Source organism: Montipora foliosa, chromosome 7, assembly GCF_036669935.1.
Source record: "Montipora foliosa isolate CH-2021 chromosome 7, ASM3666993v2, whole genome shotgun sequence".
NCBI classification, from domain to species: Eukaryota; Metazoa; Cnidaria; class Anthozoa; order Scleractinia; family Acroporidae; genus Montipora; species Montipora foliosa.
Genome location: NC_090875.1, coordinates 20,384,066 through 20,396,565, shown reverse-complemented (window position 1 = coordinate 20,396,565; position 12,500 = coordinate 20,384,066). Strand labels below are relative to the sequence as shown.

At 39.5% G+C, this 12,500-nt stretch overlaps 1 protein-coding gene and 1 long non-coding RNA gene across 3 annotated transcripts; both read right to left on the bottom strand.

Moving 5' to 3' along the window:
• Window positions 1–1,401: 1,401 nt before the first annotated feature.
• Window positions 1,402–10,629, bottom strand: LOC138011261 (uncharacterized). Of its 2 annotated transcripts, none has more exons than XR_011124671.1 (3): window positions 10,561–10,629; window positions 2,327–2,523; window positions 1,402–1,578 (listed from the first exon to the last, which is right to left on the bottom strand). It is a non-coding gene; the product is annotated as an uncharacterized lncRNA (long non-coding RNA). The 2 variants fall into 2 exon arrangements; XR_011124670.1 differs by lacking the exon at window positions 10,561–10,629 and adding an exon at window positions 4,843–4,904.
• Window positions 7,088–10,055, bottom strand: LOC138011131 (uncharacterized). The gene is made up of 4 exons (XM_068858114.1): window positions 10,045–10,055; window positions 9,920–9,938; window positions 8,251–8,457; window positions 7,088–7,567 (listed from the first exon to the last, which is right to left on the bottom strand). Exons 1-4 carry the CDS (start codon window positions 10,053–10,055, stop codon window positions 7,484–7,486), a joined length of 321 nt encoding a protein of 106 aa, XP_068714215.1. The 3' UTR covers window positions 7,088–7,483.
• Window positions 10,630–12,500: the final 1,871 nt, after the last annotated feature.

Genomic DNA, 12,500 nt, shown 5'->3' with positions numbered 1-12,500 from the left:
TCCGGCGAGCCAATGAAAATGCTGGAAATCTGATATCCTTAGTTCAGTATTTAATACAGTACGATACAGGAGGCAATCGTCAGCAAATAACCTGATTGTCGGAAGAAATACTTGAAGGTAAGTCATTAATGTTCTAAAGGAAAAGCAGCGGACCCAGTACAGTACCCTGGGGGACACGATAAATCACATCACACTGGTTTGATGCAATTCCCTCCAAGGCTACTTTCTGAGTCTTCTGGGTGAGAAATATCACAATCCAGGTCAGAATGCTACTATTTATACCATAATGACTTGGCTTCAGTAGAGTAGTATTTTGTTTTTTACACGATCAAATGCCTTAGAAAATTTTAGTACAAAGGCATCTACTTGATTGTCATTGTTTACTGCATATAATTTGATCACCATAGGTGTTCTTCAATGGAACGACACACTGAAAGCCTTATTCAATCTAAACAGATGGCCGTGATGAACATTATCTTGCTTTAAAATTTCATTCATTGAGTCCTTTGAAGGGAACACAGGAACCCTGCAAATCGACCTGCTCTTCATAGCTTACTTCCATGGTAGAGCATTCATTACACGGTTCGTTCGAATCCCGTTTTTTACAACCTGAATTTCTCAGGTGTCTGTAAGAGACAATTGTCAAGATAAGTCCGAGGAACACTTCTATCTTTCGATTTTATTTTGTTTTGTGTACACTTTGTTCTTGCATGCATATCACTGTCCCCCTGCTGCGGGACGGGTTGTGTGTCCAATGTAAGTCAACCTCTCTTTAACACGACTATTGTGACATTGAAACCCAGTGATTCAAGTTTTCTTAATTAATGTGAAAAAAATAATAAAAGGAATCGTCAGTGAAGTTCTTGAATGAGACGATTCATTCTGAATTAGCTGTTCCTGAAAAATTGATGTTTTTCCTACGATTGGAATATCAGGCACGTATTGATAGGGGATTTAGAGAGTCCCAAAAGGTAATGCACTAGTCATTTGTTTCCCCCACCCCTCTCTTCCTAAAAGATTCTGAGTCATCAAGGAAATGTTAGGGAGATTACCACAATATACAGTTCTTGCCATTTGTGTGCGCCACATGAACTATATAAGGAACGACGCCATATTGATTTTGCACGTGTGAAAATACTCATTACCATTGCTCTTCGTTTCTTTTCAGTCCCAGTCCTCCTAGGTAAGAATTCCCGATATTTACCCCTGTATGTCCCCAGAGGGGTAGGGCAGAGGAACGAAAATCTTGTAATTTCCGTACCCCCTAGAGGCGTAATTGTGGCGTAATCTCGCGTAATTGCCCTAGTAATTTCCCCATATGTCCCCACTATCCCCGGGGGTCGGGGGTGGGGGAAACAAATGACTAGTGCATAAGACCGCAAATGTAGGTCTACAAAGTGGTTACATATGGAGGATACTAAGCTATTTTATTGCAAAGAAAAAATCACTGTTATCACTGAGGTGCTGTGGGTGATTTATCGTAGAAACCAACGATCATTCATTCTTCTTTAACCTGCGCTGTGGCATCCAGGACTTCTCGTCACGTCCAAAGAATGGATGTATGCTTCTTGCTTCTCTCTGAAAGTTCAGGTAAGATAAATGTTAAAACTTGTGTTTTCCTGATCAACCTTGTCAACATGACAAAATTGCTTACAAGTTTCGAACTCTCGCCACTTCGGCCAGGTGTGCGTCTCTGAACAATACTGTCGAAGTGGAAGTTCAAGCTTTTTGGGAAATGATTTCAGAATGTTTCTGTGCAAAAAATACGAGGCAGTTTTCTTTTGTTTGAGACAGAATGAAGCATTTCCTCGGTCCTCGAAATTTTTTTAACCGCATAGACCACTGACCAAAACATCGCAGGAACTTCTAACAACATTGTCTTTCAAAATGTGATGGGTAAAAGGATTGATGCGGAATGAAATCATCCACAAGAAGATTCGTAAAAATTTCGATTCGTATCGACCTCTCCCGAAATGAATAGCAAGTCAGCGTATCCATTTTCAACAAAAGTAACTCAACCAAGGTACATAGAGCGGTTTTCGATTGAGTGTCGAAAGTAATTAGCGAATTGCTTGGGTTTATGATTACTTCACTCAGTGATTGGTTCAAAGTGCTCGCGCCACTTTTTCAACCAATCAGAAGTGAAACCAAAACCAATCGTGGCTCGCGAGTGCACATTTTCCCGCGCTTTGTGTCGGCTACGTGTAATTACCTCGAGTTTTGATTGGTTTACTGGATTGTCTCCGTCCTTCTTGATTGGCCAAAGTAATTATTTTGGTTTTGGTTTTACGACACTCATTTGAAAACCGCTCTATCACATTCCAACCTTTTCCCGCAACTGCATTTTTTTCGCAATACGTCCACCTGGTAGTTTGTGGCAGTCAGTCTCCACAACCAAACCGGCGATTACAAAGACAGCAACAAGAATGACGAGAGCTATTTTCTTCATTCTGGTTGTGTGAAAACCGAAGAATCTTGAGTATGTAACTTTGTGTGTTGCTGTCTGAAAAGTCTTCTTGTTTCCTGAAAGGAAAGAAGTACATTTTTTATTCTTCGGACCAAGAAAAAGCTCCCACTTTTTTTTTCGGCTTAATTGCGTGTTTTAAAACAACGGCCTCTTGCTCACTGCGCATAGAGACCTTCGAGGCGCATGCGCTTTAGATGATAAACTGAATCAGCAGTGCAAAGTGGTGACTATTTACCGCGATCTATAGCAAGAAATGTGTGATAGGCATGGCATCTGGGCTGTAATTTACAGTGCGATGGCTGAAGATATGTAAGAAATGAAGACTGCAAAACCTGCCCATGTTTGTGCATTTTTGGAGAAAACATATTTTGTACTGAGAAGCAATGACGAAGTGAGATTAGGGTTAGGATTTGTCCCTCACGTTTTCCGCATTCTCACGCTTTCATTTCTTACAAGGTGTAGCTTCTCTGACGAAAGACTGCATAGCATTACCTACCTCTGTAGAGTTTTAAAATAAGGCATATTTTGAGCTACCTTACAGTTACTTATGAAATCTGTGATTTGAGCTCAAATTTCCCTTTGTTTTCATTCTGAGTCTTTTGTCAAAAGATCTCAAGTAATCCGTTATGAATAAATGGATATTCAAAATGAACTAAAAACCTCTTGCTTGCAACAACTGGATGCCAACTTTCACGGTTATCAGGCTAATAAAGAGACAGTGCCATTACATTTTCCCTAAAACTGTGAAAACAATATTCATACTGTCTCTGTCTTTTATATTTTAACTCATCATTAAGGAATAAAGGACCTAGAGGATTGTAAATCAATTACATCCGGTTTTTGTTCAATTCTAAGTTGTCATCTTTCAAAACAACTCGGAAAGAAACAAAAGACAAACTAAAACTCAACCGTGATACCAAGATTCGTCGTGTACCCAAGTGGCAAAAGTCATTTCACGATTTTATAACCATTGAAAGCAGGGCCGTACTGAAATGAATTTCAAGCATGGTAAGAAAGCCTTTTATTTAAAGTAAAAAACGTATTTTACCTTATCATTCTGTGTTTCTAAATTAACGCTCTTTAAATATGCAAAATACGCTTGCTAGTTAAACCATGCAAAAAAGCATGTTTCTATCTATTTTGCCATAAAGGGATTATTAACATCCAATTTTCGGATGTTGGACCTTTTGTAATAATTTATGGGTGATAAACTGTAGCATACCCGTTCAGCTATTTGCATATCAACCGGATGGGTAAATAAGATAAGTGGAATGATTATAAGTTGTGTGAAATTTGTGCAATCCATCGCTTTGTAAAGTGGTTATAGAAGCTTAATATATTTGGACAAAAAAATCCATCTACTCTAATTTAAACTCAGTCTGTTTTCCCCCTAAATCAAGATGGCAGCGAAAATTGAGATTATTTCAATGCATTGATTAAATCTGGATACCCGTACCCAAAAAAAGATGTTAAATTGTCAACACACTATTAAAAGCTGTATTGTACAATCTGAAAAATGTGATTCACTTCTGTCCGCGAAACTCGATCAATTCTGGTGTAACTAATAGAGACTGCATGAAAGTATTCTACCACTTCATTCAACCGTGTAGGTATGTGTATATATTTAAATTTAACTACACCCTTTCTCTTTTATAAGAATATTGTGTTTTTTGGCCCAGGCTGAATATTCCTGTCGATTTTAGGCTGAAAATATTTATGACATTTCCGTTTAACGATGTATTGGGATATCAATTACAAGTGTTTGGAAGTTAAGATGTCACGTAAGACGTCACGTAAGATGTCACGTAAGACGACACTTTTTACAGATTTTCAACACACGAAATTACATTCTTTTTAAAATTGCAGCCTCGGGTTTATTCTTAAAGTATTCTTAAAATTTCGCAAATTTCAGCCTCGATATTCTTATAAAATATGTTCTTATAAAAAAGAAAGGGTGTATGCAAAACTTACCTTGCTTGCATACTTGCTACGCTTGCTAGCCATGAAAATAGCAATGTTTCTTTCCACTTTGCCATAAAGGGATTACTAACATCCAATTTTTAGAAGTTGAGCCTTTTGTAATGATCTAACTTTCCATTGGGTGACCAAGATGAGCTCGAGTGGAATGACTAAACGTATGTAATATCATAAATATTTTCTTTAATCTCTGTTTGCGCCTATCGCGCAGATCAATGGATCGATTAGATCTGGATAACCGCACCAAGAAATGGTGGTGTTAAAATGCGAATCTCACAAAGCTGTATTGTACAATCTTAGAAATGTGATTCGCTTCTTTCAGCGAAATTCTAATTCCGGTTCAACTGATAGAGACAGCTCAGTTGTTCAATTACATCTCCACAATACTTGCAACTTACCTGCGTGTTCGCTTTATTTCCACTGAGCGGGGCGTGGAAATGTCACTTCTTGTGAAGCTCTGAAAACTTAATATGCCTTCTAAAGCGAAACAGCCAATAAGGCCACCAGAAAAAAACACATCACGTGCATATCATGTGCTGATCAGGCTAATCTTGCGGTAATCACTTATTTCCATCCCTCAAACTGACATTTCCCTTTTTATTCAACTTATACGACGTACAGTCTACTTCAACGAAACAAAGATTTTAAACAAGGTTTTAATGATTCCAAATTCGAGTGAGGCCTAAAACTACTGTGAAGTTTTTATACCCAATAATTCCATCAGAGATCAACCCTAGTATTGGCATGGAATTGGGCCCACACAAGGACAGAGAAAAACTCTGACCAGGGTGGCATTTGAAACCACGACCTTCGGATTAGATCACCGCTGCTCTACCGACTGAGCTACAAGGCCAGAACGGGAGAAGGACGTGGGGTGTCCGGAAAACTAAGACCTAAGACCTAAGACCTAAGACCCGGAAAACTAAGACCCTTTTCATTTCAGTTCTAACAGCAATCCCTGGGCCGTTTAAAAAGATGCAAAAATATAATAAATAAATGCGAAGGAAATCGGGAATAAATCACGCGCAAAGCAGCAAATAAGCCATAGAAAAGAACGGCACCAAAAAACCCTGTATTCCTGAAAGAAATATTATGTATATCAAAACGATTAAGTTCGATTTTAAGACGACAATAAGGCTTTATAATGACAGCGTTGGAAGAAAATCTAGCGGCGCTTGATAATTATTCACGCCACAACCGCGAATGTCACGCCAGGCGAGTCAAGGCCGCATGACAATCCCGCATTTCATCAGAAAGGAAAATAAATCGTTGTTCTAAAATGCCTCGCCTGTAACTGAACGAATTGTTCATTTGTTCTTCGGAAATTACTGGCAGTCAGGTGTTACATCCTGTTGGAAATCAACGGCGGGTTTTTCTTTGATCGACCTCTGTCGCGAGCGCATGTAAACAACAGAATGGGAACTGAGAGGGGTGGGAAGCAGGAGGCTCTAAGCACAGGTCACCCAGGCTCACTGTGTGTGCCATATTGGGAAATATAGAGAACATATGAGGCGAAGTTTAGGTCTGAAAATTTGCTAGAAAATGGAAATAAAAATCAATAAAACTTACCATGTGGTGAGCTGCTGTCGTCTTTAATACGTACACGAAGTTTCGGGGAAAATGGTCCCCGTTCACCTTCCTTCATAGTATAGTGACAAGGTAGGAGACGGAAGCCAGCTTAGGGACTCCGATCGACCCAAAACAAGCACGATTTTTTTCGCGAAAATCGAATCCAGTCGCTAAATAAACACGCCAGGCTCGTGGAACATGAATTTCTCTAAACCTGAATCCACTGAAGCATCTCCTGGTAGCAACGCGAAGCCACCAGACTCCGTACAACTTGTAAGTTAACCTACTAAGATGGCGGTCAGAAACCGTTGTCCTCGCAGTGTCCAATTCAAAATGGCTTTTAACTCGGGACGCCTGATGACTAGTATAATAAGTTCCCCTGGAGGGAATGAAAATGCTGGAAATCTGATATCCGTAGTTCAGTATTTAATACAGTACGATATAGGAAGCAATCGTCAGCAAATAACCTGATTGTCGAAGAAATACTTGAAGGCAAGTCATTAATGTACAAAAGGAAAGCAGCGGACCCAGTACAGTACCCTGAAGGACATCAGAGATCACATAACACTGGTTTGATGCAATTTCCTCCAAGGCTACTTTCTGAGTCCTCTGGGAGAGAAATATCACAATCCAGGTCAGAATGCTCCTATTTATACTATAATGACTCGGCTTTTAGAGTAGTATTTTTTTTTTACACGAGCAAATGCCTTAGAAAAATTTAGTACAAAGGCATCTACTTGATTGTCATTATTTAATGCATATAATTTGATCACCATAGGTGTTCTTCAATGGAACGACACACTGAAAGCCTTATTCAATCTAAACAGATGGCCGTGATGAAAATTATCTTTCTTTAAAATTTCATTCATTGAGTCCTTTAAAGGGAACACAGGAGCCCTGCAAAATAACCTGCTCTTCATAGCTTACTTCCATGGTAGAGCGTTGCACGGTTCGTTCGAATCCCGTTTTTACAACCTGAATTTCTCAGGTGTCTGTAACAGGTAATTGCTTAAATTGTCAAGATAAGTGCGAGGAACACTTCTATCTTTCAATTTTCTTTTCTTTTCTGTACACTTTGTGCTTGCATGCATATCACTGTCCCCCTGCAGCGGGACGGGTTGTGTGTCTATTGTAACTCAACCTCTCTTTAACACGACTATTGTGACATTAAAACCCAGTGATTCGAGTTTTCTTAATTAAAGTGAAAAAAATAATAAAAGGAATCGTCAGTGAAGTTCTTGAACGAGACGATTCATTCTGAATTAGCTGTTCCTGAAAAATTGATGTTTTTCCTAGGATTGGAATATCAGGCACGTATTGATAGGGGATTTAGAGAGTCCCAAAAGGTAAGACCGCAAGTGTAGGTCTACAAAGTGGTTACATATGAAGGATACTAAGCTATTTTATTGCAATGAAAACATCACTGTTATCACGGAGGAGCTGTGGGTGATTTATCGTGGAAACCAAGGATCATTCATTCTTCTTTAACCTGCGCTGTGGCATCCAGGGCTTCTTGTCACGTCCAAAGAATGGATGGATGCTTCTTGCTTCTCTCTGAAAGTTCAGGTAAGATAAATGTTAAAACTTGTGTTTTCCTGATCAACCTTGTCAACATGAAAATTGCTTACAAGTTTCGAACTCTCGCCACTTCGGCCAGGTTTGCGTCTATGAACAATACTGTCGAAGTGGAAGTTCAAGCTTTTTGGAAAATGATTTCAGTATGTTTCCGTGCAAAAAAATATGAGGCAGTTTTCTTTTGTTTGAGACAGAATGAAGCATTTCCTCGGCCCTCGAAATTTTTTTAAAAAAGGAAATGTGATGCGGAATGAAATCATCCACAAGAAGATTCGTAAAAATTTCGATTCGTATCGACCCCTCCCAAAATGAATGGCAAGTCAGCATATCCATTTTCAACAAAAAGTAACTCAACCAAGGTACATAGAGCGGTTTTCGATTGAGTGTCGAAAGTAATTAGCGAATTGCTGTGGTTTATGATTACTTCACTCAGTGATTGGTTCAAAATGCTCGCGCCACTTTTCCAACCAATCAGAAGTGAAGCCAAAACCAATCGTGGCTCGCGAGTGCACATTTTCCCGCGCTTTGTGTCGGCTACGTGTAATTACTTCGAGTTTTGATTGGTTTACTGGATTGTCTCCGTCCTTCTTGATTGGCCAAAGTAATTATTTTGGTTTTGGTTTTACGACACTCATTTGAAAACCGCTCTATCACATTCCAACCTTTTCCTGCAACTGCATTCTTTTCGCAATAAGTCCACTTGGGGGTGGTGGCTGGCAGTCAGTCTCCACAACCAAACCGGCGATTACAAAGACAGCAACAAGGATGACGAGAGCTATTTTCTTTATTTTGATTGTGTGAAAACCAACGAATGTTGCGTATGTAACTTTGTGTGTTGCTGTCTGTGTCTGAAGGGTCTTCTTGTTTTCCTGAAATTAAAAACAAAAAAAACTAAGAAAAAAATGACACCCCGACCCCTACCCCGGCCCCGCGTTTTGGCAACTACCGCAAAATAGCATGTTGCTATCTATTTTGCCATACAGGGATTATCAACAACCAATTTTCGGATGTTGTACCTTTGGTAATGATTTATGGGCAGCATACTCGTTCAGCTATTTGCATATCAACCGGATGGCTAAATAAGATAAGTGGAATGATAAAAAGTTGCGTGAAATTTGTGCAATCCATCGCTTTGTAGAGTGGTTAGAGAAGCTTAATATGTTTGGACAAAAAAATCCATCTACTCTGTTTTCCCCCTAAATTAAGATGGCAGCGAAAATTGAGATTATTTCAATGGATTGATTAAATCTAGATACCCATACCAAAAAAAAGGTGTTAAATTGTCAACCACACTAATAAGCTGTATTGTACAATCTGAAAAATGTGATTCGCTTCTGTCCGCGAAACTCGAATTCCCCGGTGTAACTAATAGAGCGGCGGGTCTAAAATACAGGTCACATTCCACAGGTCACTCGTTGCAGGTCATTGTTTTACCTTCTTGAAAGTAACCCAAAACCCTCAATTTGGCTAACCCTAGACCTAAAACCCAACCTTAGGCCTAGGGTTAGCCAAATTGAGGGTTTTGGTTACTTTCCAAAACATAAAACAATGACCTGCAACGAGTGACCTGTGGAATGTGACCTGTGTTTTAGACCCGCCGCTGATAGAGTATGTGTATCTATTTAACTATGCAAAATACCTTGCTCGCTTACTTGCTACGCTTGCTAGCCATGAAAATAGCAATGTTTCTTTCCACTTTGCCATAAAGGGATTTGTAACATCCAATTTTTAGAAGTTGGGCCTTTTGTAATGATCTATTAAACTTTCCATTGGGTGACCAAGATGAGTGGAATGACTAAACGTTGTGTGAAATTTGTGGAGGACGCATGTTTTATGAGTCAAATGAGTCAATGGACTCACAGTCAATATAGCAATAATTTGTTGATTGAGCCTAAGCCCTCGTTTCAGTGATTAGGCCTAAGCACTCTCTGAAATTTTAGCTTTCATTTTATGGTTTAATTAACTGCACTAACTCGTTGACTCATTGACTCATTGACTCATGACTCATTGACTCATTGACTTATAAATACTCGACACTCTAATTTGTGGAATCCATAACTTAATAGCGCTGTGTTAAAGAAGCTTACATTTGGCAATAATATCATAAATATTTTCTTTAATCTCTGTTTGCGCCTATCGCGCAGATCAATGGATCGATTAGATCTGGATAACCACACCAAGAAATGGTGGTGTTAAAATGCGAATCTCACAAAGCTGTATTGTACAATATTAGAAATGTGATTCGCCTCTTTCAGCGAAACTCTAATTCTGGTTTAACTGATAGAGACAGCTTAGTTGTTCAATTACATCTCCACAATACTTACAACTTACCTGCGTGTTCGCTTTATTTCTACTGAGCGGGGCGTGAAAATGTCACTTCTTGTGAAGCTCTGAAAACTTAATATGCCTTCTAAAACGAAACAGGCAATAAGGCCACCAGAAAAAAAACACATCACGTGCATATCATGTGCTGATCAGGCTAATCTTGCGGTAATCACTTATTTCCATCTCTCAAACTGACATTTCCCTTTTTATTCAACTCTCTTTTTAGTGATTAGGCCTAAGCACTCTTTGAAATTTTAGCTTTCATTTTATGGTTTAATTAACTGCACTAACTCATTGACTCATTGACTCATTGACTCATTGACTCATTGACTCATAAATACTTGACACTCTAATTTGTGGAATCCCCATAACTTTATAGCGCTGTGTTAAAGAAGCTTACATTTGGCCATAATATCATAAACATTTTCTTTAATCTCTGTTTGCGCCTATCGAGCAGATCAATGGATCGATTAGATCTGGATAACCGCACCAAGAAATGGTGGTGTTAAAATGCGAATCTCACAAAGCTGTATTGTACAATCTTAGAAATGTGATTCGCTTCTTTCAGCGAAATTCTAATTATTCCGGTTCAACTGATAGAGACAGCTTAGTTGTTTAATTACATCTCCACAATACTTGCAACTTACCTGCGTGTTCGCTTTATTTCCACTGAGCGGGGCGTGAAAATGTCACTTCTTGTGAAGCTCTGAAAACTTAATATGCTTAATAAGGCCACCAGAAAAAAACACATCACGTGCATATCATGTTCTGATCAGGCTAATCTTGCGGTCATCACTTATTTCCATCCCTCAAACTGACATTTCCCTTTTTATTCAACTTATACGACGTACAGTCTACTTCAACGAAACAAAGATTTTAAACAAGGTTTTAATGATTCCAAGTTCGAGTGAGGCCTAACTCTACTGTGAAGTTTTTATACCTAATTATTCCACCAGAGATCAACCCTAGTATTGGCATGGAGTATTGGGCCCACACAAGGACAGAGAAAAACTCTGACCAGGGTGGCATTTGAACCCACGACCTTCGGATTAGATCACCGCTGCTCTACCGACTGAGGTCGGGACAAGGACGTGGGGTGTCCAGAAAACTAAGACCTAAGACCTAAGACCCGGAAAACTAAGACCCTTTTCATTTTAGTTCTCACAGCAATCCCTGGGCCGTTTAAAAAGGCGCAAAAATATAATAAATAAATGCGAAGGAAATCGGGAATAAATCACGCGCAAAGCAGCAAATGAGCCATAGAAAATAACGGCACCAAGAAACCCTGTATTCCTGAAAGAAATATTATTTATATCAAAAAAATCAAGTTCGATTTCAAGACGACAATAAGGCTTTATAATGACAGCGTTGGGAGAAAATCTAGCGGCGCTTGATAATTATTCACGCCACAACCGCGAATGTCACGCCAGGCGAGTCAAGGCCACATGACAATCCTGCATTTCATCAGAAAGGAAAAGTGAATCGTTGTTCTAAAATGCCTCGCCTGTAACTGAACGAATTGTTCATTTGTTCTTCGGAAATTACTGGCAGTCAGGTGTTACATCCTGTTGGAAATCAACGGCGGGTTTTTCTTTGATCGACCTCTGTCGTGAGCGCATGTAAACAACAGAATGGGAACTGAGAGGGGTGGGAAGCGGGACGCTCTAACCACAGGTAACCCAGGCTCACTGTGTGTGCCACATTGGGAAATATAGAGAACATATGAGGCGAAGTTTAGGTCTGAAAATTTGCTAGAAAATGGAAATAAAAATGGATAAAACTTACCATGTGGTGAGCTGCTGTTGTCTTTAATACGTACACGAAGTTTCGGGGAAAATGGTCCCCGTTCACCTTCCTTCATAGTATATAGTGACAAGGTAGGAGACGGAAGCCAGCTTAGGGACTCCGATCGACCCAAAACAAGGACGATTTTTTTCGCAAAAATCGAATCCAGTCGCTAAATGAACATGCCAGGTTCGGGGAACATGAATTTCTCTAAACCATGAATCCACTGAAGCATCTCCAGGAAGCAACGCGAAGCCACCAGTCTCCGTAGAACTTGTAAGTTAACCGGCTAAAATGGCGGCCAGAAACCGTTGTCCTCGCAAAGTGTCCAATTCAAATGGCACTCAACTCGGGACGCCTGGTGACTAGTATAATAAGTCCTCCTGGAGTGAGGGTCGTAAAAACACGAAAATTTCTGCAGTCTCTGACTTTAATGTTTTGTCAAAGGAAAGAAATTGATCACGTGCTAGGCAACCATAAAGGTGCGCGTGATCACCTTGCGTCAACTGAATGAACTACGGGAGAGAATGTTAATCGTTCGTCGTTTTCAGAGTAAAACAACGTCTTTGGTTTTTTAATTTTGTTGTAATATTTAACTGAATATTTACACTTCATCTGTCTGAACATCTATGAGATACAAAAACAGACTTGTGAATTATCGCAAATCACAACGCTGACAAGCACAAAAGCTTAATGAAAATCTTTCTATATTCGTTAGCAATCATCCTTTCAAATTTTAGAGAAATCGACCGTTCCGCGAATATTTTACAAGTTTTTTTCAATGGGATGTCAAAAGGCCGAG